Source organism: Zalophus californianus, chromosome 10 (assembly GCF_009762305.2).
Source record: "Zalophus californianus isolate mZalCal1 chromosome 10, mZalCal1.pri.v2, whole genome shotgun sequence".
NCBI lineage: Eukaryota > Metazoa > Chordata > Mammalia > Carnivora > Otariidae > Zalophus > Zalophus californianus.
The window spans coordinates 1,855,681-1,883,289 of record NC_045604.1 but is presented as its reverse complement, the minus strand read 5'-3'; the positions used below and the strand labels follow the sequence as shown (position 1 = coordinate 1,883,289).

The following is a 27,609-nucleotide window of genomic DNA, read 5'->3' as shown; positions in this document are numbered from 1 at the left end:
TTGTCTTTTTAATAAAAAATAAACTGTCTGTGACAAGCGGTCTTCTGAATCCCAAAATAAGGGAAAGGGGAGAGGAGGGCCTGAAGAGGTCAGCCCGAGGTGAGGCAGGAACAAGGCTCAGATGACCCCTGTCCTTCCAGCGCAGCAGGGGTCGCAGTCTGCCCCGACCGAAACAAGAAGGAAGGTGCTCACTTGCCGGGGGTCAGCGGTGCTGGGTGGACAAGGTGGCAGGATGGGGCAGCTCCCTGCAGGGCCCTGGGACGGCGGAGTCTTGGTGTCCGTGGGGGCGGCTGCTGCCCCCGGCGGGGGGGGTCTCCAGGGACGGCGGGCGGCGGCGTGCCTACTCGTGTGCACCTTGGGCTTCGTTACCACAGGGGCCTGGGGCAGTCTCGTGTTTTAGGGGCTCCTGGAGCGGTATGTTTCTGGAGGGATCCGCTCCGGGTCTTCTTGTTTGGTCCAGGCCTGGGACGGCCCGTTGGAGGGCCCATGTGTGCGGTGGAGGGGAGGCCCACAGGGCGTCAGGCTGCTGGGTTCCAGCCCCGCTGAAGGCCCCGGGTGACAAGGCGGGAAGGTGGTGTGCTGTGCCCCGCCCCCGCCCTCAGGGCCGTGCTGCCCCAGGTCCCCCAGCAGCGCGGCGGTCGCCCCCCTACCCTGCGCCCAGAGTCTACGCCACCTCGGTGCCCAGGTGGTTGTTGTCGGCGTCCACGTCGCTGGCGGACGGCCTGCGTTCCTTGGGAGGTTGGAGGGGCTGCTCCCGGCTCAGGGGGGCCTTCTCCCCCGGGGGCAGGGTCCCACAGCCCTGCACCTTGCCCCGGGCTCGGAGAGCCCCCAGTGGGGAGGCGAGGAGGAGGAGGAGGGCTCCTGAAAGCACTAAGGCCAGGAGCACAGTGACTGTGAGGAAGTGGGGCCAGTACGACCGCCGGGCGGCCAGGGCGGCCCCGCCGCCAACCCTGGTCAGTGGGGCCTCCACACGCTCCCGGGGAATGCCCCCCAGCTCGGGGTCCAGGGCCAGGGGCTGATCCTGGCTGTGCACCCAGTAGGACACCACAGGGTACGAGAAGCCATTCTCCGTGGCCCAGCACTGGTACAGGCCCCCTACCCCACCCTGCAGCAGCAGCACCAGGGAGCCATTGAAGACCGCCGAAGAGGCTTCTGGGAGCTTGGCTGCGCCCTGACTCCAGCGGTACGAGGCCAGGGCCGAGAGGTGGGGGCAGGGGAGCTCCAGGATGGAGTTGGGGACAGCCAGGACTTCTTTAACTGTAGATGAAGGGAGGAAGGGTTAAGGGAGGGGAGACGGAGGGCAGGGAAGCTCTGCCGACATTTGGACCCTGACTCCCCCCCACCCCCCTCCACCTTCCCGTCCAGCTCCCAAACTCAACTCTGATCCCTCGTCTACCTCCAGTCTGGACCCCAGACCCTCAGTCCATCTGACTCCGACTCTGACACCAAAACAGACTTCAGCCTCAGTCCTGGACCCCAGCTTGGAATTCCTGGCCTCCCTCCCGAAGCCAGGACTCAAATCCGCCCCAGGTCTGGGTGTTCAGCTCTCAAGCCAGGCAGGTTCTGGGGGGGGGGACACCAACCTGAGCCTTCCCCCACCCGGTTCCACACTCACTGATTTGGGGGCGGCTTTGAGGCTGGAGGCTCCTGCCCACGGGGCCAGTGGCACATGCCCACCCTGGATTCCCTTGTTCCGTGTCCTGTCTCCAGGACTTCCTGAGAAGGCAGGGAAAGCAAACCTCAGGCCTTGAAACAGACCAAAGCGGGAAGAGGGGAGAGGAAGTGGGGGGCAGGGTGGGACAGAGAAGAGGGCAGGTAAACCCAGGCAGGCTGGAGCAGCTTCAAGACTGCAACCCCATCCCAGGAGGAGCCTCTGCCACAGGAGGGAGATCCTGGGAGGGGCGGTGCCAGTCACCCCTGGAGAGAGGAAGAACCCCGCATGCCGGGGAGGAAGGTCCTGGTGGGTCAGCCTCCACCGCGGTCCAGGACCAGCACTCACGGGGTGGGGGTGGGCAGGAGACGGCAGGTTCCGGACTCGGGGTCCCAGGCACAGTGGGGGTCCCGGGCCAGGACACAGTCCACACAGCTCCCATAGACGCTGCAGTTGGCTCGGGGAACCCTCCAGATGCCCCCTGAGAAGCCCGCAAACACTGCGCCCTGGAAAAGAGAGGGAGAGTGACCTCTGCACACCCAGTAAGGACCCAGCACCCAAGCCCCCCCCGCCTGGTCAGAAGGCCCCTTGCCACCTGTTCAGGGGCCAGCAGCAGGTTGCGGATAGGTTCGGGATCAGGGAACAGCTGGATCTCCTCCACCAGATGAGCACTGCCGTCCCCACTCACCACAGCCTTGTGGAGGGCGCCTGTGGCTGTGGAGAGACAGGGAGCACGGACTCAGGCTGGTCAGGCTGCTCCCCTCTATGCTGGGGGGCTGACGGGAAGTCTGTGATAAACAGCTTGGAACCCCTTGCCCCTCTGTCTTTCCTTTGCAAGAACCCGACCCACTCCTCCATGGACTTGGGGCAGTGGACAGCTGAGCCCTTCTGTAGAAACCCCATCAGCATCCACCCTCACCTCCACCAGGTGTCCCTCCTCCAAGGACTTCAGGGAGGTCTGCGCTGCCCGCCCTGTTAAAAACTGCCACCTTCCCAGCTGGCCTTCGGACCCGCCCTCCCTCAAAATCAGTTTCTAGTCTCATAACACATTAAGTCCTCGGCTCATGTCGTATGTTCGTTGTCTGTCTGCATACATTCCACAAGCACTGAGCTTTTGTCTGTTGCTCTCTGCTGGGACCCAATATGTGCGCAGCGGATACAGTGGCTGCGAACGTGTCCTGGAAGGATCGGCGCACCGGTAGCTTTCTCCCATGGAAGCTCGAGGTCATCCCCCGCCTCGGGCCCTCCATACACACGCCCGGCAACCTTGCACATTCCCCCGCTGACTCTCGCTCCTTCTCTCCACACTGACTTTTGAATCCACCCCTTTCTCCTCACACCTCCCCCTTTCCTACCCCTCGTTCCCAGCCCAAGACCCCGTGTCCTCCTCTCCTGCACCATCACAAAAGCGTGTCTGTAAAAGCTGCCTCTGCTTCCTGCCAGACACCCACCCAGCCTTACCTTCTTCTATTCCTTCGCCCCCATCCCAGCACGGGGGCTGCCCCCCACCCGCGTCCTGGACTCCGGCTTCAGCTTCCTCTGCAATTCCCCTGCCAGTTACCCCCTGGCTTGCCCATTTCTTCACCGTCTGCCTCCCTGCTGGAGCCTGAGGACCTTTCCATCTTTAAAAACAAAAGCATGCTAGTGGGACCCCCCCTTCCTCCAGTCAGCCCTCCCCACTTGCCCTTCACAGCCAACATCCTGAAGGAGAGGCCCTGCCCTCGCTGCTCCCAGCCGCCCGACACCTGGCAGCTCTTCACGGCTCTAATGTGGCCCTAACGTGGCTTCTCTGGGAGACAAACAGCTCCTGCTAGGGCCAGCAAAGCCCTCTGTGTTCTTGTGTCCATCGCCCTCTCCAGACTCAAAGCTCAGAAACGATGGAGACTGCGTTGTTGGGTAACCCCACCATATCTTAGAGCCTAGCAGGGTGCCAGGCACATAGTAGGTGCTCAGGAAGCATTTGCGGAATGAAAGCAGGAGTGAACGAACTCCAAGGTTTCCCTCTGCAACCTGGGTTGCGGTCCCTGCTTGGTCACTTCGGGATGTCTGGAGACCTTTACTCACCGGTGCCCAGGTACAGGACCAGATGGCTGTGCCCATTGACGCCCTGGGCTGTCTCCACCACAAGCCTCGTGTACTCCACACCAGACTTCACCAGCAGGGGTGTCCCCACCACCTGCTCATCCATCAGGAAATGGTCCTTCATGAAGGTCAAGGCTTTGTCAGAGGAGGGGCCCACGGAGCACTGAAGGGGGAAGGAGGCGCATCGGGTCAGCGCTCTCCCTCCTGCAAGCTCACCGTTGCTCCCCCCCCACACTGGTCCAGCCCGCTGGGCCTCCCTCAAGGCGGTCCTCCTCTCGGGAGGCGATGGAAGCTCTGGGGCTGCCTGGCTTGGCGTTCCAGGCTCTGCACACAGTGCCGCGTATCACCGGCTTACTGTGCGGAGGAAACGTACGGAGACGTGGAAAGTGACATGAAGTAAGAACTCAACAAATGTTGGCTGTTGTCCTTCTCCCGGCCTTGACGCCTTCCCCAGGGGTGCCTGGCAGCCGTGGCAAGTAGGATGAGGGACGATGCGCTCATGTCAGTAGCCCCAGGCTTACTCAGCACGAGCCCTGGCACACAGCTGGCGCCCAATAAGTGTTTGCCGAGTTAGTCACTGAATGAAGGATGTCACAGAAAGGGGTGGTGTCTCACGAACCTGCTCCACAAGTCTGGCGGAGCCCCTTCTCCATTCCGGGCCTCCTTTTCCTCACCCATAAAATGGGGAGGGGGGCGGTGGACAGAGGATGGGCTGGCTGTTCTCTGAAGGCCCTGCCCACACCAGCGTGCCATGCACTGTGTCCTGATCTCGGTCAGGAGCCTTGTCCTCCGCACCCCAGGGCGCTATCTCAGGGCCAGCCCCACTCGGTCACCTGCCACTGTGTCCTCAGACAAGTTACTCCCCTCTGTGAGCTTCCATTTCCTCATCTGCAATGTGAGGTAACAACATCTGTATTTCATTCTGATGCCAGAATGAGCACATGCACCTACTCTCACTTCCTCCTTCCCTGGAAAGGGGGGGACGGGGGGAAGGGAAGACAGCCACTGGGTGAAAGCTGAAAAGCAAATGAACAAATATGGTAAAAGACTGGGCAGGAAAAAAAAAAAAAGAAAAGAATCTTCTTAAGCCAGCCCCTGGGTAGCCAAAATGATCCGATTTACAAGGCAGAATTCCTAAAGGTCATGAATGAGCAGTGGGCCAGCTCTGGAAGTGGGAAGGATGGGGCTGCGTCGGGAGAGCCTCTGAAAGTCTGTGCACCTGGCAGGCTGGGATCCCGCACCCCTGTGTGGCCCTGCAGGCCCCGGCCCAGGACTGGAGGCTCCTTCCTGGGGGACGGGAAAGCAGAGGGTCTCTAGGTGAGGGCAGCAGGCAGGGGTGAAGGCGGGGAGGCGCAGTGCATGTGGGGACACAACCCCCGGCCCCCTGGTGCCAGCAGCCAGGCCAGTCTCCCTCCAAGCACAAGGCTGGAAGAGGCCTCCAGAAAACCGAGGGCAGGTCAGAGGTAAGCCCTGACAATGTTGATACCAGTGGTCCCCAAGAAAACCGCCCAGCCAGGCCATCTTCTGTGAGCAACAAGGGGCCCACACTGACGAGTCACATCCAGGGGCGAAGCTTCCAGAGAGCTTCACGGTCCCCACTCCTATGAGAGCAGAGAGCCCAGAGCCACCAGGCGTGTGAGTTAAACCATGAACACGAAAGAGACCAAAACAAACCAATGGAAAAAAACAAACAAAAAGCTAAATGATGCAGAGAAAAGAGACCCTCACAGCAAAGTATTACTGCTGTCTTACGAGAGCTGAGCAAGGACCGTGTGCCCGTGAAACCGGACCATAATGCTACATAAGAGGAGTCCCCACGGCAGAGAGGGAGCTGGATGCCACACATGACCTGGAAGAAGACCTACAACCACGGTGAAGGGGTCTTGCCCCCCAGTCAAACTCTGATCTGACCAAGTCTCGAGGCCCAACCTCCAACGAAGGTGTAGGAAATACAGCAACTCCACCACAGAGACCCATAGTCACCAAGATCTGGACTGAGAAAAATTCTATAGGACAAATAAATGGCAAGAAAAAAAAAGGGAACATACAGATTAAAAGAGACTTAAAAGAACAATGATCTAAAGGGTGCCCGGCCGGCTCAGTCAGAAGAACGTGCCGCTCTTGATCTTGGGGCGGTGAGTTCAAGCCCCACATTGGTTATAGAGATTACTTAAATAAATAAACTAAAAAAAAAAAAAAGAATAGCTAATCCAAACTTATATATCTTACTTAGATTTTGATTCAAATAAATGGGATTTGGGGGCACTGGGTGGCTTAGTCGGTTAAGCGTCTGCCTTCAGCTCAGGTCATGATCCCGGGCCCTCAGACTGAGCCTGACATCTTTGAGACTACTGGAAATTTGAATACTAAATGCATATTAGATTAAAGAATTATTCATTTTTACGGTGTGAAGTGGTACTACGGCTATTTTTTTTAAGCCCTTATCATTTGGAGATACTAAAATATTTATGGATGATGTAGGGGGTCGATTGGTGCCCCCCCAATTCGTCCATCTGAAACCCATGAATGTGACTTTATTTGCAAAAAGGGTCTTTGTAGATATAATTAAAAATCTTGAGATGAGCTCATTCTGAATTACGATGGGCTCTAAATCTAGTGACAAGTGTCCTCACGAGAAGTGAAGGACACATACAGAGGAGAAGGCAAAGTGATGATGGAGTGGTTGGGGTGTTTACGAGCCAAGAACAGCAAGGATTGCCAGCCGCCAACGGAATCTGGGGGAGAAACAGAGACATATTCTCCCCCAGAGCCTCCGCCCGGCTGGTGCTCTGACTTCCACCGCCTGGCCTCCAGCCTGCAGGAGGATACATTTCTATTGTTTGAAGCCAGGAGGTTTGTGGTAACTTGTTACAGCAGCCTTACGACACTAATACAGATAAAATGCCATGTCCAGAATCCGCTTCAAAATACCTGGGGGGAGGGGGCGCGTAGGTGGAGCATGGCTGAGACAAGTTTGCTTGGCTATGTGTTGAAGCTGGCTGGTGGGTGGAGGTCCCTTTTACTATTCCGTCTACTTTGTATACATGTGTGACATTCTCTATAATAGAACATTTTTTCTTTCCTTTTTTTTCTTTTAAAGATTTTATTTATTTGACAGAGAGAGACACAGTGAGAGAGGGAACACAAGCAGGGGGAGTGGGAGAGGGAGAAGCAGACTCCCCACGGAACAGGGAGCCCGATGCAGGGCTCGATCCCAGGACCTTGGGATCATGACCTGAGCTGAACGCAGATGCTTAACGACTTGAGACACCCAGGCACCCCTTTCTTTCCATTTTTATTGGATGTTTCCAAATATTTAAAAAAGATCAAGATTCTTAGGCAAATTATCTCAAATGAGACCCTTCGAAGCAATTTAGAACATACACAGCAATCATCCCCCCTTCAGTTTTGCTGTTTTTTAAAAAAGATTTCTTTATTTATTTTAGAGAGAGAGAGAGACAGCAGGGGGAGGGGCAAAGGGAGAGGAAGAGAGAGAATCTCAAGCAAACTCCCCACTGAGCATGGAGCCCAACGTGGGCCTTGATCTCAAGACCCTGAGATCATGACCTGAGCCGAAACCAAGTGCTGCCCTACTGTGCCACCCGGTGCCCCCAGTTTTGCTGCTTTATGCCACTGTGTGATCGACAGAAATGGAAATTGAATGGCATGAGCCAGGTCGGAAAATTTCACCTGTTTAAATAACAACAAACTAGAGTAGAACGTTTTTATAAAAGAGATATTCGGGGGCGCCTGGGTGGCTCAGTCGTTAAGCGTCTGCCTTTGGCTCAGGTCATGGTCCCGGGGTCCTGGGATCGAGCCCTGCATCGGGCTCCCCGCTCAGCGGGAAGTCTGCTTCTCTGTCCCCCACCCCCCCTGCTTGTGTTCCCTCTCTCACTGTGTCTCTCTCTGTCAAATAAATAAATAAAATCTTTTTTAAAAAGGCTTTAAAAAAGCTCAAAAAATCTAGGAAATTAAATATTTTAGCAGGAATTAACAATCTGATAGAAGGATTTGAAGGTAAAATTGAGACACTCTCCCAGAAAGTGGGGCAAAACCAAAGGCTTGGGAAACTGGTTGGGATTTAAAGAGAGAGCGGACCGGTCCGGGAGTCCCAGTAAGAAGTGAGAAAACATCCTAACATGAGAGTCTGCTCCATGAGGGAAGGGACTTCTGTCCACTTCGTTCACTGCTGTGTCCCCCAGAGCTTGGAAGAGTGGCAGGCAGCCTCGAAAAATATTTGTTAAATGAAAAGATAATAGGAGGAAATTGTTCAAGAAAACTTCAAACTGAAGGAACTAAACTTCCAGGCTGAAGGGGCAGGTTGAACATCCAGCATAATAAAGGAACAGAGTCCCATCAAAGCACAATACCGTGAAATTTCAGAACAGCTAGGGACAAAGAAAAGGCACTACAAGATTCCAGTGGGAACGGGGACTTTCAGAGACTTAAGATTCGGAAGAACTCTAGATGTCCGTCCCCTTGAAGATAACAAGGCAAGCCTTCAAAGTTTTGCAGGAAGATTATTTCTAGTCTAGAATTACATGCACATATCAAACTATCAAATGCAAAAGTAGAATAAAGACATTTTCAGACATTCAGTCTCAAAAAACGTACCTGCCACGTATCTCTTTCCAGGAATCTATGGAGGCTCTGCTCCACTAAAATAAGAAAGTAAGAGAAAGGAGCGCCCGGCCGGCTCAGTTGCAAGAGCATGTGAGTCTTGATCTCAGGGTTGTGAGTTTGAGCTACGATGGGGGGTAGAGATTACTTAAAAATAAAAATCTTAAAAAAATATAGTGGAAAAAAAAAAGAGGAAGCCATGGGATGTAAGAAACATGAAGATGTCACAGAGAGATACAAAGGAGATGCCCAGAATGATGAGAAGGGAAATACCAGGATGGTGGCAGTGCCCGGGACGGAGGTCCAGACTGCAGCAGACAGGAACAATCTCCAGGAAGATGGAACTGTTAGAATGCCTAATGGATCTGTCTTCAGACAGAGGCGGATCATTGAGGAAGAGTTTGGGGTTGAATTAATGTTAAGAGCTTAGAAAACAAAGCAAGCCAAAAAAAAAAAAAAAAAAGAAAGAGAAAGAAAAGAAAAGAAAATTAAGAAAGTAAAAGAAGAAAAAAGAAAGAAAGAAAAGAAGAGAGATAATTACTAACCCCAGGGAAATTCTTAAATTATGCAAAAAGGAAAAGTAATCAGGGCCTGCTCCTTGGCTCAGCTGTGCATGAGTCCTAATCTAAATACTGATCTAACCAAAATTATCATAAAACTATGTTGGGAGATGAGGGGTGGGTGCAGTGGTGTGCTGGTAAAGCAGTTGTGGTGGGGGTCAGGGAGCCCTGACTCGTGTTTGTTGACTGCCGTGGCTCATACTCCCACCATGGCTGGTCTCGGGCCACCAGTGTCATGTCAGCGCACGTGAATTTGGAAACAGATGCCCCCAAACAGTTCTTGCTGGTTGCTACAGGCACATACGTAACTGGGTGGGGGTGGGGGGCACAGGTAAATCCTCACCATCCAGAATGGGAATTCAATAGATCCTGCCTGAAACTGAAACATCAAGAAGTAGCAACAAAAGTATGTTAGAGATTTGGAGATTTTGGTATTTGCCAAAAGTATCAGCTAAGAGAGTTGAAGGTGGTTGTCCCTCTAGAGAGGGAAAAGTGGAAGACAGGGCATAGGGCTGTTTTTGGTAACTGACTGTGTAGATCTATAGGATTCTGTAAAGGGTGGCCATATACAACTCGGATCAAAACACAAAAGTTAAATAAGAAGTGCAGATGAAGATGCCTTGGCAGTCCTTGGCACAGCCCACGCTCCCTTGTTTCCCCAGGGATACACCCAGGTACTTGGGGTGCACTTCGCGGAGGGGAGGACTCTGTGTGCAGGATGGGCTGGACACCTGTGGGATGGGGGCCACCACAGCAGGTGCGTATCTGAGCAGACGGGACTGGTTAGGGCAGGGAGCACTAACGTTTATTGGACATTTATTGCGCCATGACAGATACTTTGATATGTGCGTTATGTGTGTATCAGTGGGGGCAGAGGGCTGCTCAGTGTTGGGGGTGGTACTCACGCTGCCTGGCCGGGGACTGATCTCGGGGACCCCATAAGTAGTCCAGCGTGAAGTCTCTTTGTTCAACTCCTTGTACTTCCCCTCAAAGACACGCTTGATGTCCTTGAGAGAGAAGGCACAGACGGCAGAGCTCCTGGTCCCACCAATCTGCCTGGGGATAGCCCGAGGGGACATGGTCATCTCTGTTCTCTACCACGAAGCTCCCCCTCTAGCCCTCACCCACCCTTGTGAGAAAGCCCTGGAGGGCAGGAGTGTGGAGGGCCGGGTTGGCCTACTGCTGCCTACTTTCCCCCCAGCCGTGGTGATAAGGGTTAGGAGAGCCCGTCTTAGGATTATCCTTAAGGACAATTAACTGGGTTTCGGGTCTTGGGGTGGCTTCTGCCTGTCTTGCCCAGGCTGGACTGTACCCATGGGAGGGGCGGTGTAACCAGATCCCGACAGGCTCCAGATGAAGCCCTGCTCCTTTGGGCCCCCTGGATTCTTGATCCTCAGACAACCAACCAGAGCCCGACTATGAGGCTACTTCTATTCCTTTAGCCCTGGTCTGTGGAGACAGGTTTCTCTTGTTCTCTTTAACCTGATTGTGGCACACACCATGTCCTCAGTTCTGGATGCCACTGATACCAGCCCCTGCTTACAGCAGATATCTTTGGTACCTGACCCACGGACAGCAGACACCTAAACACCGTGGGGCCAGATATTTTGATGCAATGAACTTTTCTCAGCCTCCAAGCAATGACTAGTTTTATCTTCGTGACACTGATGGTGTTTCCCTCTTTGCTCTGGCCATTAGGAAGCTCAGAGCTAAATTCGTACCCAGCATCCCAACACTGCGTAAATGACAAACATTTGTGATGTGCTGACCCTATCCCTGCCTTCTTATCCTCCCTTTACTCCCATTTCCTCATCGGTTTGATCTTATCTGGTCTCAATGTTTGCCTTCCATGAGCTGCCTCCTATCCTTTTTGGAACCGGGCAGGATATAAAGGAGTAAGAACCTCTTTGAGCTTTATTTGTCCCATCTACACGAAGGACATGAGTCAGATTCCTGGGGCGTGGTGCCCGGCACATGCCTTCCTAGGTGAAGTGCGTGGAGTGAGCGCTCTGGGCCCCACGACCCGCGTGCAGCCCCCGCGTCCCCGCCGCGCTGCTCACCACTGAGAGCTGAAGGCCGCATAGACGCGGGGCTCGGTGGAGGCAGCGGCGGGCAGCAGGACGGCGTGGCGGATGACGTTGAAGGGCAGCTGCCCCGGCTGCGAGCACAGCAGCTGGGCCTTCAAGAAGGTCGTCCACTTCTTCTGCAGCAGCTTGTCGCCGCCCACGTCGTTCTAGGGCCGCGGGGGCGGAGTCAGGGACGCCCCGCCCACCGCGCCCCGCCCCCGCCCCCATTGGGCCCTGGGCGCTCGGTCCCGCCTCTGCCACCTCCCCATTGGCTCCCCCCACGGCCAGCCCCGTCCCCTCCCGGCCGCAGACCTTGCAGACTCTGGCCACCCGGGACGTGTGGAGCCTCTCGAAGAACTCGAACTCGCTGGCTGTCTCCTCGAAGAAGAAGTAGACGAAATGGGTCGAAGGGATGGCTGCCACGAAGGAGGCGTCCGCTGCGGGGCGGGGCACATAGGCTTAGGCTTGGGACTGGAGCGGCCGGCCTCCCGACGGGATGCCCCGCGGCTGGCCAGGGGTGGCCCTGGGGGCGCCTGCTCCCGTCGCTTCACGGGGGCGGGGACTGCACCCCCCGAACAGGGCCGCCCGGCACAGAGGGGGCTCTGCACGGAGGACGGCGGAGGGCAGGAACGCGGCTCTCGGGCCGGGCCGGGTCTCCGCGCTCGGGGCAGGGCCAGACCTGTGCTGGGGGCTCGGGTCCTTACGCTGCAGCCAGCGGAGGAAATTGTCAGTCTTGAGGACGGGCTGGGGTCCCAGCGTGCGGATCAGGATGGGCTCGCTGCCCAGGAAGTTGTTCATGGTGCCAGAATAGAGCATCCCATCTAGGGGAGAGGGCGGGAGGCTTCCCGGTTGGAGGGAGCCTCCGCCCTCCTCAGACCTGCCTCTGACCCGGGCCAGTACCCACATGGGTCTCCGGCCCCCTTCCTGTGCCCTCCACCTTCCTGTGGCGCCCGTAGCCCAGCTGGCAGACCCCACTGAGCACCGTTGTTAGGGAACCCTGCCGCAGGGAAGAGCCACCCATCATGTCCTTCTGTGTGCTGGCCTTGTCCAGCCTTTCTCTCACTGCCCCCTCACACACCCAGCTGAACCACCTGCCAAATAGAATCACTCTTTCTTCCCCAGAGGTGGCTGTGTTTTCTGTTTCCACACCTCGGTCCCACCCCTCTCTTCCTGGAACACCATCCGTGCGCATCTACCTAACTTTTGAGGTCCCAGTCAAAAGCCAAAGGCCACCTCGTCCCGGAAGCCAAGATGGGGAGTCTGTCTGCGAGGACACAGAGGGTGATTTCTCTGTAACCTCTATGGAACAAATGGCCGAAGCTCAGGCCTCTTCTCTGCCCAAGACCCTTACCAGACCCGTGTGAACCCTCTCTCCCTATCTCTCTCCACCTCCTTTGTGGCAGCATCAGCAGGAGCTGGTGGTTGGGGTGCTGAGTCTCCCTCTGATCTGGTGTTCAGAGGCTCCTGGCTTCCGCTCCCTCTGTTCCCTTTCAGGAAACTGTCAGCTTCCATATTTCACAGAATGACCCCGGAAAGCGGATGCCAGGAACCTGATACTCACCTGCCAAGACAGCCGTGTGCTTATGGGCAGGGTCAAAGGGGCTTTGGCCTTTCCCCTCCACAACCTTGTCCTCGGAGATGGGCAACAGGTAGGAATCTTGGAGTTCCTAAAGGGGGGGAGAGGCTGGGGGCCAGAATGCCAGAGTCTCATGTCTGGGAAATGAGAGGCGTGAGGGAGGGAGAGGGACGTGGAGGGGAACTGGGGCCAGGAAGCTCACGAGGGTCCCACATCCGGAAGAGCAGGGTTTTCCAGAGCTAGAGAGGAGGGGGTTAGGTGTGAGAAAGGATGCTTGGGTCTGAGCGCTCGGAGCCGTAACTCACAATGAAGGTACACGCGGGGCTGAAGGCAAAGGTACCACAGGTGTACAGGTGGCTGGCGTTGAAAGAGACCAGGACACGGATAAAGTTGAAGCACTGTGTCTGGGGAGACGGAGAATCCGGGTGTCCGGCTACTTGCCCCTCACACCTGGGCCCCACGGGCTGCCCCCCACTTCCCAGGGGGTAGAGGGCCCGGAATTGCTGAGGCAGTCCCTGGACGTCTTCACAGAACGTGGCGCAGACGATCACCATGGAAAGAAACCTCCTCCACTACCTGCCCAACCCGACGTCATCCAGTGATGGTCTGGGGACTCTGGGGTTCTCCACCCAGAGCCCCCAAACCCCCACCTCCACTTACCTCATGGCTCTTCTTCTTAAAGGCGCATTCACTCTTTTTTTGGTCGCTGGCTGGCCAGGGTATCTGCAGCGGGAGGTCAGGAGGGAGAGGATGTGAGGTCTCGTGCTCTAGCTTCGACCTGCTGTCCACTCCTTGGGTCTAGTTTCCAGCCACCAGCAGGCATGGTGGTCGGTGACATGAGCTCTAATAACATCAGTCCATGACCATGGCTATTATTCTGACGATACTGGTGTTCCTTAGGGCACACCTTTGTGGGAGCACACAGCCTGTGGAACCAGACCTGAGTTCGAATCCAGGCTCAGCCCCTTACTGGCTGAGTGGTCCTAGTCAAGCACACAAGCTTCTGGAGGGCACAGCCAGGAACATAGGTAAAGTACCTAATGCAATGCATGCTATGCAGGGCAGCAGTTGACAAACCACACATTTCCTGGGGAAATTGTTTAAAATGTCAGTTCCTGGCTCACACCTCTGCAGAGAATCTGCATTTTCAACCAGCATCCCATATGCGCAGGTGGTCCACAGACCACACATTGAGAGACACAACAAGGAAGATGCTCAGTAATTGCTCGCCCCTCCCTCCTTCTTTCCTTCCTTCCCCCTTTCTTCCTCACATTGTTCCCATTAGTAGGGTGACTATAATTTAATACAGAAGTTTCGGTGATTTCTACCAGTGGGTGGATATCAGATTATTGATATAATTTGAGTCAGTATTTCTGTCATATGTCAATGATTTCCATATCAGCAATTTTAGCAATTAATATTATTCAGCCAGAATGCATGATACCAGCAAATAGTGAGACCACTATGGTATTTCTGCTCTGTTCTCCAGACTGGATATATGTAGCGGGAGTTGCTGGTTACCGCCGGTTGGAGCTGACAGCACTTGGGCAGTGAGTCACGCATGGGCGGTCCAGGCACGGGGCAGCTGTCAGCCCCCCCTCACCTCCAGCCCACACCCTTTGTCCCCGGCCTCCTCACCATGTTCTTCAGCTTTGGCATCCCTGGGTCCTGGATATCCAAGGCCAGAATGGCCTCTCGAGCCCCCACATAGAGAGTGCCTCCGTCACCACTCAAGAGCAGAGTGTCGAAATCCTGGAGGCCCTTCTGGTGGAAGAGGCTGAGAGCCCTGCGTCCCTCCCCTGTTGGGTAGTGATGAGAAGGGGTGAGTGATGAGGAGTGGGTGGGCAGGCAACTGACTTCTGAGATCAAGGTGTGGGGGGAGGGTTGGCAGAGTGTGCTCCCCAGGCCTTGGCAGCTGGACCCGCTCTCCATCGGCAGCTCCCCCTCCCCCATCCCCACCCTGCCTGCTGGTGGTGTAGGAGCTCTGTGTTGAGCCCACACGGGAGAGAAGAGGCAGCCAGAGACAGGCTAATGACAGGCTAATGAAGGTGGCCTGCACCCAAGAGACAGACAAAGGGACAGGAAATAGAGTGAGGCACGTCGACACTCTTCCAGGCCTGGAGGGGCTAAGGGGGCAGGGGAAGGATGCGCTGGTCCTCCCCCAGGGAGGAGCAGGGGAGCAGAAGGCAGACAGACACACAGGAAGATACTGGGAGCCACAGACAGGACGGTGTGTTGGGGTAGCTGTGGCTTGTAGGATCACACTCACCAACCCCCCTTCCCCTCCTCTAGCAGGAAACTTCGACCACTAGAATCATAGCCACAGGCTGAGCAGAGCAGACACATATGTCTTCAAAGGCCCCTGTGGACTTGCCTGGATGTCACCTGGGGGGGGGCGGGCGGTGAGCTGGTTCCCGGAGGGGCACACCAGCGACAGGGACAAGCTGCTCCATCCCCTCATGGGTGCATTCGCACCTTGGCCCTAGTTAGAGGACTGCCTAGCTAAGCGTCACCTTTGGAAGCTCTGACCATCTCAGGACCGGAAGAAGTTGGCAAGGTGCTGGAAGGGGGCGGCCTCCCTCAGAGCTGTGTAAGTCCTCGGCTCACCGAGCTGACCACCCTTAGCACGGTTGGCTGCTCACCTGCCTCCCCGCTCAGGCCTGCGAGCACCCTGAGCAGGGCCGAGTCTTGTCTCTGTTGGTAATTCCAGCACCCAGCACAGATGCTCAGGAGACCCTGCCCCCACACCTCCTGCAGAGCCCAAGTCCTTCCCTGAGCCTTCTCCCTGGAGGTGGGAGGGCCAGCGGCCCCCACAGCCTCAGCAAGAAACCAGCCGACAGCGTCCCAGAGCCCGTACCCCAGTGGGCTGCCCTGACTCTCTCAACCCCGGGGTCCACGGTACCGGACACGGTGTGGTCCCGTGTGATCTGTGTGGTTGCCATGCGGCTGCCGGGTTCCGGGCTGCCAGGTCCACGGATGACCTTCTAGCATGGGCCTTGGCTTTGGGGGTGCGTGGGGGCGAGAAAGCAGTTAGGGGTCTGAAGTGCCCAGCTTGATGACCGTGCTGGGAGGTGAGGGAAAGAAAAAGCACCATCTCCGAGAAGCACTCTGGGCCCTCCCTTCCCTCAGTCTTTGGCCACACAGTTTCTTCACTCCTTCCTCAGTCTCTGGCGCTCCCCAAGTCCCTTTCCTCCCCACGTCCCTCCCTCGGGCTCTCTCTTCCTTCGCCCCTCCAGCTCGGCCGGCACACAGCCCTGCGACTCTTACCTGCCCGGTAAGTGATCCTGGGCAGGGGCTCCTGCGCACCGGCCCCTGCAGTCGGCGGCAGCGGCAGAAACAGCGGGGACAGGAAAAAGCCCAGGAGGCTCCAAGGGTCCCGGCCCGGGGCCAGGAGGGCCATGCTCAGCTGGAGGCTGTCACCGGACGGCTCTGGGGAAACAAGCACCCAGGCACTCTCTGGGTGAGCCATCCTCACCACATCCCCCCCAGGCACCAATGGGAGAGCCCCAGGCAGCAGAAGTAGGGGTGGGGCTGGGGGTGCCGGGGAGGGGACAGTTTCCTTTGCAGAGTGCCCTCAGAGTCTCGCTTCCATCACGCACGGATGCCAGCTGGCTGCCTCGCGCTCGCCTCGGGGTCGGAGTCCTGCCATCAGGCCTGTCCTGCTCTCTGGCCACCGCCCGCCCTGCTCTGCCTTTTCTCTCCTTACTCTCAGGAAGTCCTTCCTGCTGTCTACTCCTTTCCTTCCCTTCCCCGTAGCCCAGAACCCAAACCCTTGCCTGGCCCCGGGAGGAGCAGATCCCTGCACTTAAAACACAGGTTAACCGGACCCCTGTCTCCCAGCACTTTCAGATCTGTGGACACCCTGGTGCCGCACCCTCACCCCTGCCCTCCGGTGACCCAGGCCTGAGTCGGCCTGCCCTGACCTCTCCCCTCGCCCCAGCCGGGCGCAGGTCTTCGATGCCCAGGCCTACCTGGCCCTCTCCTTGCAGGGAGGCGATGCAGGGCCACGCAGGCTCCCAGCACCGCCCGGAGCTCCTGCAGTTGGCCCTCTCCCTGGGCTCTGTCTCCCTGGGTGGCTGCATCTGTGTCCCCTGGACCGTCAACCTCCAGCCACCCGCCTCATCCCACATACCCTTGAGCCAGCCACAGTGCAGAACCCCGGGTGTCCGGACTCTGGGGTGGAGGGCGTCTCCAGGCCCCGGAGGTGGGGGATGGAGGGCTCAGCCGGGCTGGGCCGGGAGCGCGGCCCTCCAGGTGCCCATAGTGCCAGAGCCAGCACTGGGAGCTCCGGAAAACCAGAATTTCCACCTCTCGAGTCCTGACAGATCCCTGGTTTGGGCGGAACTGGGGGTGGGGTTGGGCGGGCAAGGAAAGGAGACTCGCCTCAGCCTCCCTCCCTCTCTCTCTCCATCCATCCAGAAAGCTGAAAAGGCCAGAAAGTTTCTTGGTCATGTCAGCCACCCCTCTGCCCTCTGTCATATGCCACATCCTGTCTGAGCAACCCAGGAGTGACTTCTCTTGCTCAAGCCCTCACAGGGAGGAGACAGGACACCATCTCTGTTCCTCTTTTGGCTCACCCACGCGATGAGGTCTCTTCACTGCTAAGGACTCGGAAGGGCCTGCCGTGGTCTAACCTTCAAACCTCCACTTCCAGCTAGGCCGCAGTCCTGAGAGCTGGCAGCAGGACTTCGGCTCTCACCCGTGGCCGTGCTGACCGAGTCCCTCTGCAGCCTGGTGCCCATCACTCCTGGGCCAGCCAGCAGGCCGGGCGGAGGCCCAGAGCAAGTCGCATCTGAGCCCACACCTCGGGGACACACAGCTGAGGCACCCAAACCCCCAGTGGTGGTGGCTCACCTGCCCCTGGAGGCCCCAGGGGGGAGCCCCATCATAACGCAGGGCTAATGAGGCGTCTAGCACCGAGGGCTCACAACCTATAAAGTGGGTAGTTCCCGGCCCACTCAGCCCGAAACTGGCTGGCTGCTGGTTTAGGAGCACAGCCATCACAGGGCTGACCTGCTCCAACCGGGGACCCAACTCCTTCTCAGATGCCCGCTCCTCAGGCAGGGACTCCTCCCCTCCTGCCACCGTGCAGCCCAGGTCGCCCCCTAGATTTCCCCGTCAGGGTCCCTCGCGCGCTTTCCTTGCCTCTCTGCTTCCATTTCCCCTCCATTCGCCTGGGGGTTGGTCTCAGCCAGACCCCTCCTGACAACTGTGTCGACTCCCCCAGACGTTCACGGAGGCTGGTGGCCAGGTCCTTGGGAGAAGCCAGGGGCCAAGCCACTAGAGAAAGTCTTTCAGACCCAAGAGTCCCGGGAAACTCCCACCCGGACCTCACCTTCTGCGCCTCCCCACCTCCCGGCCCAGACTGGGACCTGCCCTGGCCCTGGGCCTCTCTGCCTGAACAGATTAGCTTATCTGGGTCACAGGGAGGAGTTCTGATGGGGGGCACGTGGGGAAGGCAGCTCCAGCTCCACGCTCCCAGCCCGACGCCCTGTTTTTGCCTCTGGAAGTGTTCTATTCAACATGCCGGTCCCACGTCCTCCTTCCCCAGAGACCCAGGAATTTTCCTTCCGACCCAGGTCAACTTTCTCAGGCCCTCCAGCCAACATGAATAGTTTGCATTATTAAGCTTTGGTCCAGCCAAGAATTCTAGCAGCTAGGCACCACCGTGGTCCCATTTCACAGGAGAGGAGAGGGAAGCTCAGGGAGGCCACACAGGGAGAAGACAAGTTAGACTCAGATCTGCCTAAAACGAATCCCTTGGCCACCCAGTGTCTGGGGAGGGCTGACTCCTGCGGCCCTCCCTTAGCCCTGGGCCACTTGGACGGGGCAGACAGCTCCCGGGGGTGGGGGTGGGGGGCGGCAAGCTCAGCTCTTCTGGGCTGAGAGCATGTATCTCAGGGGACTCCCGACCCAAGAGGGAACAGAAACCTCTCTGGCCGTAAGATCAAGGCACGAGCCCCACATCCGGCGGGGCCGTCAAGGTCTTTGGAAGAGCCTGACCAGGAGCTAGGGCACCCTGCCCTGCCACTGCCCCTCTTGCATGGGAGGCCCCAGAGTCAGACGCCGCGACCCAAAGCCGTGGCCCCGCTGCAGCTGGGGAGCCCACCGCCAGGCTGGTTTCAGGGGCATGTGACCTGGGCAGTCACGGGAGCCCCCGTTCAGAAGGGCCCACGCAGGATCTGATGTTCTCCTGCTGCCGTCCCGAAGGCGGCTGATCATTTCTGAGCACGGGACCGCCCCCCATCTTCCTTTTGCACCAGGCCGGGGAATGATGTAGCAAGTCCTGTCCGCCGCAGCAGCATCATGGAGCAAGCTCCCCGCTGACAGGGCCCCACCTCCCCTTTCCCTGTCCCAGTGAAGAAACCAGGGCCCAGCAGGTGAAGTTCAGCTCGGGGGGTGGTAAGAAGGGACAAGGCCTTAGGGGCTGTGACATTGCATAGCCCCAATGGGGGGGTCCCTCAGCTCCTTTCTCCTCAGCCTGGGGACCCCCTAATAACAACAGTGCTGAGTTCAACCCTGTCCCCCACCCCAGGGTCCATCTCCTCTGGGGACACTTTCCCCACGACCCCTAGATCACATCAGATTGTAGCCCCTTCCTGCCAAGCTTTCTGGTCCAGGGTGGGGATCAAGCTCTGGGGGTTAGAGGTGGGAGGGCAGACGGAGATGTTGGTCTCCACCCTACCCCGTGCTCACCCCCTGCACCCTTACCCCAGGCTCACCCTCTTGACCCCTACCCCATGCTCACCCCCTGCACCCCTATCCCGTGTTCACCCCCTTCACCACTACCCCGTGCTCACCCCCTGCACCTCTACCCCGTGCTCACCCCCTACACTTCTACCCCATGCTCACCTCCCTGCATCCCTACTCCATGCTCATCCCCCTGTACCCCTCCCCCATACTGACCCCCTGCACTCCTACCCCCTGCTCACCCCCTGCACCCCTATCCCGTGCGCACCGCCCTGCATCACATCCTGTACTCATCCCCCTGCACCCCTACCCTGTGCTCATGCCCCTGCACCCCTACCCCATGCTCACCCCTCTGGACCCCTACCCCATGCTCATCCCCCTGCATCCCTACCCTGTGTTCACCGCCCCCCCCGACCCCTACCCCATGCTCCCCCCTCCCTCCCCACCCCGTGCTCACCCAGAGAACTCTGGGGCACTTTGTCTCTTCAGTGCCCCAGGGCACATGGATACCTCACCGAGAGGGGCTCCAGGAGTGGGGAGAAAGGCTTTGCCAATGACCTAGCAGGTCCAACGCCCCCTACCCCCTCTCCCTTCCAGCCTCAAGGGCAGCCCCAGAAGAGCATAGTTGTGGGGAACATCAGCTTCCTGGCTCGCCTTCCTCAGCCCCACCTGCCCTGCCCCTTGTTGCCCTCTTTTTATGATCACAAACAAGTCAAATCAACTTATATTTAGGTGCCTACTGTGTGTAAGGCACAAGGGATGTCCCTAGCTTCTACTCCCCCAGCAACCCCACACCTCTTCCCACCCACACTGTCTCTCAGCCTTCTTGCCACCCGCCCAGCCCAATCCCCCCTAACCCTTTACCCAGGGCCTCCTAGGTTTCCTCCTCCAATCTGTGCTGGAAGGCTGAGCTGAGTACCGCACACAATGGCCCGACCCCTCAGTCTGCCCCCTCCTCAGGGCAGAGCCTGCGCCAGACAATGGCCCGCCCCTTCCCTTCAGCTTTCTGGCTCCCTTACCTGCAGCTTGGGGACGCACGGTGCTTCCCTCCCCCTGGAAAGCCAGGCAGTTCCTGTCTCCCAGTGCCTCCGTCCCTGCCACACCCCCGCCCCCCATCCTCAACCCCATCCCGCCTCACTGGTCCTCAGTCACCATGGCGACCGCATCTCTAAGTGGGAGGGACTAGAATCTCCCCATATTCTTCCTCCTCCTACCCGTGTCCCCCTGCGCCCCACCTTCTGTGGCTCATGGATCCACATGTGTGGGGGAGGTGGGGCTCCAGATGTGGCGGGGAGGCAGGAGGGGAACACTAGCCCCTGGGGGGGTCCTTGCTCAGCTCCCTCTTCCCCTGTCAAGCAGGCATCACCTCACAGATATCCCCCAGCTGGGTTCAGGGGTCATGTGGGGCCAAATTCTCTCTATGGTCAGTTTCTCTGGGTTTCCCTCTTCCCTGGGAACTGTGTCTATGTAAGGGGCAAGGAGGTCATACCTGGCCGCCAGCCAGCCTGACCCCATGCAAACTAAGTTTGCCAAGGAAGAGGCAAGTGAACATACAAATATCTGTGCAAATAAGCTGAGAGGCAGGGTCTCTGTCAAGAAGGCTAAGAAGCTCTCTTCTGTTCTTAGTCTCCCGACTCCCCCGGAAAGGCGTCCACGGCCACGCTCAGCTTCTGCCATTTCTTCCCAAGCCACTGTACCAGAGCCTTCTTTGGCTAGCCCTCTGAGACCTGTCAGGAGGAGAAGGGCTATGCTCTAAGAGGAAGGCTGAGGGCAGACTGCAGAAGGGACTTTCCAAAGGTCTAGAACAGATGGGGATAAAGCAGAGACAAGCCCGAGCTGGATTCTTTCCCACCTCTTGTGGGGCAAGCAGGGGTCTGGCTGGAAGCTTTGAATCTGGGCCTGTGTCCTCTCCCAGCCCCGAACCTGAGCACCCCTTCCTGCTCTCCTGCCCCCACTGGACCTCAGCTCCCTCCTTGGCAACATGAGCAGTGGACAAAGCCCCTTCCAGGCTGGCCTCGCTGGGCTTGGGGGAGGAGGCACCGGGGGGCCGGGAAGCAGGAGCCCTGGGTCCCAGGCCAGGCCGCCTCGGACTTGCTGTGTGACCCCAGACGGCGTGCTGGTTCTCTCTGATTCACATGGGTAAAATCATAGCTTTCTATCCTACCTGGGAGCAGTTGGGCTCATTTCTAGACTAAATAGCGTTTCTAAGAAGAAGGAAGTAAAGTGTGCTGGTGCCGGCCCCAGGCTGAGCTTTCAGAGGCCCAGTCTGGTTCCCCTTCAGGTCTGGGGGGGGGGGTGGCTGAGCATTTCCGCCTGGGGTGGGGCCAGTTGGGCATGGCTTGTGCTGAAAGCAGAAGTGGGCTCTGCGCAGAGCTCTATCACCGCCCCCCACGGCAACCCTTCCTCGCTGCCGGCGGCCCCTTGGCCTTGGGGCCTGAGAGAGTGCCCACTCGCTCAGGCTCTTCTCCCCCTGGATGGGGCACATGGTGGCGGGGAAATAACGGTGGCAGGGCCAGAGGCAGCTGAGCTGGTGGTGTAAGAGGAAGGAAGAGGTCAGACTACAGAAGGACTTCCCACCTGGGAGTGTTCCTGGGTCTTTCCTCTGCCTCCTTCCCTTCTAGGGGAACTGGGTGCCATCTCTGGAGCAGAACTGTAAGGGCCACATTTCTGAAATGCTCCAAGGAAGCAAAGTGGAGGGAGCCTGCGAGCTCTCCCACCTCTACTTAACCCCAGGTTATGCAGGCGGGCTTCGGGGAGCCTCTCCTGGTCTTGCTCTATGGAATCGTAATTCCAGGAAGGGGCTAGGCTGCCCTGGTGAGGCGGCGGGGACCTAGTCTCGGGCAGTGGCCGTGGCTGTGGTTAGAACTATGCTGGGGTGAACTGGACACCCAATGCCCTGTGTCCCCTTCTTCCGGGTGGAGAAGGAGGGAGAAGATTCCTGCAGCCTCATCTCCAACTCTCCTGCTAACACACACATGGTTCCATTTCTTCTGGCTTGCCTAGCCTCAGTTTCCCCACCTGTGGGAAGACGGGGTGCCAGGGCCCCACGTCTTTAATTGCAGGAGGGGCAGCGAGGGACTGATGGGGTTTATCACAGGAGGGTTCCAGGAAAATGAGATGGGGGAGTGGAGGGTGAGGAGACGCAGCCTTCCTGCCCCCGGGCTCTGCCCCTCAAGATCCCCGGAGCTGCCCTTCCCCCAGTCTGAGGCCGGAGGGCCACCCAGAAGGACCCCCCATGTTATCCACTGAAGTTGGCACAGACGCTCTCTGCCCAGAGTGCTAGGAAACTGGCATCCCAGCCTCCCATCCCCTCCCCCAGGGACCACAGTCCCCCTTCCCCACGACTTTCCAGCCTTACCCCCAGCCCAGCAGTGGAGACCCTAACCCAGGCGTCCAAGACTTCCAGCAGAGTCTGTACAGGGCAGGGGGCGGAGCAGGGGCGGGCAGGGCAGGGGGAGGGGGTGGGGGCCCTGCCGGCCCCCTCCGGTGCCCCAGTTCCCAGGCAGCTCTTAAAGGGACCAAGACGAATTAGCTGGGGACAGCTTCAGGGGGTGGCTGTGGAGGGAAGTGGGTGATGGGGAGGGGATTAGACGTGCCAGGGGCAGGAGGGCCAGACTGGGGGCCTGACACCCCCTCTGCTGCTCTGGAAGCCCTCAGACTCAGTCGAGCCTTTCCCTCGTCCCATGGGACCCCCGCGCTGGCCCCCTCCTCGGATCCCGGCCCCCGGCCCCCATCCCCCTTGGGCTCCTGCCCACTTCCTCCCCTCCCCCACACTCGCGCCACCCCAGTCTCCAGCCAGAGCGGCCAGCTGGCACTGACTGGCACCAAGCACAGAGAACCAGCCCAAGGATTGGGAGGGCCTGCGGCCTGGCCCCAGAGGGGGCGGGGAGGCCAGCACCTCCGGGTCCCTCTCCAAGCCGTGCTCCTCTGGCCCTCGGGTAAGGGCACTGTGGTGCTGGGCCTGGGGCTGCAGGGAGGCAGGGCCAGGCGCATCCCCTCCCCGTGCCAGCCGGCTAGCGTGTGACGGCGGGGCATGGAAAAGGCAAACAACCGAGCCGGCTGCCCGTGGCCACAGAGGGGCCTGGGCAGCCGAGGGAGATAGGCGGGTAAGGAGAGGACAGAGACACGAAGACTTATAGACAGCAGACAGCGAGCCGGCAGGAAGCGTGGGCTCTCATCTCTTGGGCTCCAACCCCCTGGCTCCGCAGTGCCCACAGCGCGAGCCCCCCCGCCCCCGGCCCTGCTGGAGTTCTGGGGGTGTGGGAAGGCTCCACCGCAGCCCTCCCGGACCCCGCCTTTCCTCGAGTTCCAGTATACACTAGACCTCCTGCCTGCAATTGGACTATCCTCTCATTTGTACCTGATAGAGTCTCTCTCTTTTTTTAAGATTTTATTTATTTATTTGGGAGCGAGAGAGCACAAGTGGGTGGAGGGGCAGAGGGAGAGGGAGAAGCAGGCTCCCCACCGAGCAGGGAGCCTGACGCGGGGCTCCATCCCAGGACCCCCGGGATCACGACCTGAGCCAAAGGCAGATGCTCAACGACTGAGCCGCCCAGGTGCCCCTCCTTTTTTTTTTAGTTTTAAACAATCTCCAACATGGGGCTTGAACACACAACCCTGAGATCAAGCTGCATGCTCCACTGAGTGAGCCGGCCAGGAGCCCCATTGATAGAATTCTTCTTGTCCTTCCCTACCCGCCCCCAAAGAACCCCTTCCTTCGGAAAGTCCTCCTGGGTCGTCCCACAGTATTCTGAGTTGCCACAGCATTTTCTGGGAGTCGGGAGCCCTGGGCTCCACCACCAGCAAGCTGGATGACTTCGGCTGGACCTGTCTCCTCATTGGCTCTGGGGTGCTTCACATTAAGTGGGAAGAAGAACAACAGGTCTCTGCACAATTGCTCACACCGACTGAGTCCCTTCCTGCGCTTGCAGACGCTGACAAAGTACCTGCTGTGTGACCAGGCACCGCACTAGGTGTTGGGGATGTAGCATGAACAAGACAGACCAAAACACCTGTCCCTGGGTGCACATATCTCAGGACAGAGACAGAAAATGAACAAACACGCAAATGCAGTATGTCCAGTGGTGCTGTGTCCTGGGGAAAAATAAACTGGGGAGGCTGGCTGGGAATTGTTAGGGCTCAGGAGGAGGAGGAAGACGCTGATTTAGAAAACTTTGTCGGGGGAAGCTTTCCTGGATGGTGACATTTGAACAGGGACCTGGAGAAAGTGAAGGAAATATTTGATGGGAAAAGTGGTCCAGGCGGGAGGGGGGCCACCAAAGGCGGGCAAGCACTTGGTGGGTTCTGGGAGCTGGGCGGCAGCCACGGGCTTGCGTGGAGGGGGCCTGGGGGTGAGGGGTGAGGTGCCCGGGTTGTCACGCCGCACTCCACACGTCATCCGTGCCTTTTGGATCTTACGTGGACTGTTTTAGGAAGGCTCTGGAGCCATAATCCACACAGGAGGCGGGGACATCAGTGCTGGGAGAGCGGACTGGCTTCCAGATCTATTGTAAAGAGCTGAGTCTTCTGGGGGACTGAATGTGGGGTTCGAGAAGATGAGGGGAGTTAGGGATGAACTCCAGGCCTCAGCCTGAGCAGCCGGAGTGAAGGCTGGTCACCAGCTGACGTGGGGGGGACGACGGGCAGAGCAGATCGGGGCCGTCGGTACAGACATGCTAACCTGGAGAAGCATCGGGTCTGGGGTTCAGGGCGAAGGAACGAGCTGAAGGTGTCCACTTGGGAATCAGCAATGTGTGGATGGTGTTCAAAGCTGTGAGCCTGGAGGAAGGCTGTCCTGGCCCCCATGCAGACAGAGAGGAGCTGGGCCCAGGCATTCGGCCTGTCCCACGGGGAGAGAAGAGGAAGACCCAGCAGTGGGGATTGACAGGCACCAGAGCATCATCATCCATGACAAGCAAGGACAAGGGCGGTGAGGACTGAGTAGAGACCAGTGTGGGTCAGCCATGAGCAGGGCATGGGACCTCAGCAAGAGCAGTCTCTTTGGAATGAAGAAGGAAACAGGTCAGCAGCGGAGCATGAGGAGGGGAATTTGAAGAGACAGGAGAAGGTGTGATATAGTCCTTTGGAGAAACAGGAGGTGAGGCTAGGGACAGGAGGAGGGGGTGGTGATGCCAGGGATGTGTGGTCACGAATTTAAAGTCAGACTAGTGGGGCACCTGGGTGGCTCAGTTTGTTGAGCATCTGACTTCCGGTCGGGTCCTGATCTCAGGGTTTTGGGATCCAGCCCCTGGGATCTCCGCACTCAGCCGGGAGTCCGCTTGTGCCTCTGCCCCTCCCCCTGCTCCTGCTCCCTCTCTCAAATAAATAAATACATCTTTAAAAAGATAAATAAAGTCAGACTAGTCAGCACCAAAACTCCATCATAAGAAATTACCTGTAACAGGGCGCCTGGGTGGCTCAGTTAGTTAAGCCTCTGCCTTCGGCTCAGGTCATGATCATGGGGTCCTGGGATCGAGTCCCGCATCGGGCTCCCTGCTCAGCGGGGAGCCTGCTTCTCCCTCTCCCTCTGCTCCTCCCCCTGCTTGTGCTCTCTCTGTCTCAAATAAATAAATAAGTAAAATCTTTAAAAAAATTTTTTTAAAAAGAAATTACCTGAAGTAATCAAAGAAAAGGCATTCTCTGCAGCATTATTTATAATCACAAAAGTGAGAACAAATCTAAATATCCAGAGACAATTGGTGAAATGAGGTGTTATATTTATACTTAGCAATTTTAAAGTATTTTTATACAATAAACGTCCTTTGTAAAACATTTGCAAAACATACGGCTTAATAGCTAAAGTTGAGGGAGAGAGCTTTCTCCCCTAATCTTAAGAACCAATATGAAAACGATAATCTTCCCAATAAAAACATGAGCAAAAGATAGCAACATTATTCACTCCAGAAGAAATGCAAATAGCCATTATATGTGAATGAAAAAACAATTTCAACCTCTTTTCAAAATGCAATTTGAAACAACAATGAAGTATAATTGTTTTCCTATCGAGTTGGCAAAGATTAAAACCGACAGAAATGTCGGTGTGGGGAGGAGCTCGGGGAACAGTGAGCTTGGCTGCAGGTGAGAATGGGAAGAGTCTAGTTTCTCTGGAGGATGCTTTGGCAATGTTTCCAACAGCCTTGATAATATACACACCTGTGACTCAGCTAGTCCTCTCTTGAAATTTATTTCACGGAAATGCCCAGGGATGCCTGCAAAGATGTCTGCTCTGGGAAGCGTTATTTGTAAGAAGCCGCAGAACGCTGTAAATGTACGTATATATTTGGGAAAATCGGAAACTATACAAAATGCTTGAAGGCCTCCCCCCACAATGTTGGTGGTGGTCATCACGTCATCGCGCAGTAGCAGAAGCGTAGATGAAGAACGTGGCTTTCTTCCTTTCCTACCCTCTCCGGGGTATCTCCAAGTATCACTTAAATGAACCGCTAGGAAAAGAATCAGTGTTATTTAAAGATAATGTTTATAAACTTAGAAGTAACATTGGAAAGTGCTCGTGCATGTTAACTGTGAAAAGCAGAATCAAAATTTAAACCACAGTGAGATCCTAACTATGTAAATTATGTGTTCTGGGAAAAACATCTAGAAAGAAATCCATCAGTGGTTGCCTCTGGGTGATTGAAAGGGGATGACTTTTTTCCCCTCCTTTCTATTTACCCGCGTTTTCAGTTTTAACAGAGGGTTACAATCTGACACAAAACATTTTTTTTTAGATTTTATTTATTTATCTGAGAGGGAGAGAATGAGAGAGAGCGCACCCGAGAGGGGGGAGGGTCAGAGGGAGAAGCCGGGTCCCTGATGAGCAGGGAGGCCGAAGCGGGACTCGATCCCGGGACTCCAGCCAGGATCATGACCTGAGCCGAAGGCAGCCGCTTAACCAACTGAGCCACCCAGGCGCCCCGAACATTTTTTTTTTTAAATAATCTCTTTGGCCAGCCGAGTGTGTGTGTGTGGGGGGGGGCTGCGCTGCTGGAGCTGACACGTAAGCGCGCGCGGAGGCACCTGCTGCGAGGGTTTCCGCGCAGCCGCCTTGGCCCCCGAGGACCCCGCCCGGGTGGCGCTCTGACGCCCTCAGGTGGCCTGCCCGGGAAGTGCACAGGACGGGCCCCTGGCGCCTCGGCCCGGCGGGGAGGGGGTTCTCACCTCAGGCAGGGGCCGCTTCCTCAAGCGCACAGCCCTCCCTCTCAGCATCTCTCTCCCAGGGGCACCTGGCCGCAGCCCACAGGGGACCAGGGTTTCCAGCGGGACTCGGGAGGGCTTGTCCCCTCTTCACGCCGCTTTTTCCAGTCGGTGTCCCCATCATCCCAGACTGTTCACTGCAGCGGGACCCCCTTCCCCAGGGAACACTTA

The 27,609-nt window shown here is 57.3% G+C and overlaps 1 protein-coding gene across 3 annotated transcripts; it reads right to left on the bottom strand.

The window, feature by feature from the left end:
- Positions 1–22,666, bottom strand: SEMA4A (semaphorin 4A). 3 transcript variants are annotated; one of them, XM_027610817.2, is made up of 15 exons: positions 20,265–20,354; positions 15,823–15,984; positions 14,194–14,354; positions 13,216–13,278; positions 12,861–12,959; positions 12,541–12,646; positions 11,684–11,800; positions 11,292–11,416; positions 10,974–11,146; positions 9,819–9,969; positions 3,716–3,896; positions 2,247–2,365; positions 2,000–2,157; positions 1,616–1,716; positions 1–1,257 (listed from the first exon to the last, which is right to left on the bottom strand). In XM_027610817.2, the coding sequence occupies exons 2-15, from the start codon at positions 15,953–15,955 to the stop codon at positions 665–667; spliced, it is 2,280 nt and encodes a 759-aa protein (XP_027466618.2). In that variant the 5' UTR covers positions 15,956–15,984; positions 20,265–20,354; the 3' UTR covers positions 1–664. The 3 variants fall into 3 exon arrangements, with proteins under 3 accessions (XP_027466618.2, XP_027466620.2, XP_027466619.2); XM_027610819.2 differs by lacking the exon at positions 20,265–20,354 and adding an exon at positions 22,604–22,666 and having other exon boundaries at positions 665–1,257; XM_027610818.2 differs by lacking the exon at positions 20,265–20,354 and adding an exon at positions 16,688–16,919 and having other exon boundaries at positions 665–1,257.
- Positions 22,667–27,609: the final 4,943 nt, after the last annotated feature.

Bases quoted from the DNA above. Each gene is read 5' to 3' on its own strand.
- SEMA4A (XM_027610819.2), bottom strand. From the start codon at position 15,955: ATGGCCCTCCTGGCCCCGGGCCGGGACCCTTGGAGCCTCCTGGGCTTT. The intron at 2,366-3,715 runs GTGAGTAAAGGT...GTCTCTCCACAG, and splicing joins GGTCCTGTACCTGGGCACCG to CCACAGGCGCCCTCCACAAG. The intron at 1,258-1,615 runs GTGAGTGTGGAA...CTTCATCTACAG, and splicing joins TCAAAGCCGCCCCCAAATCA to TTAAAGAAGTCCTGGCTGTC.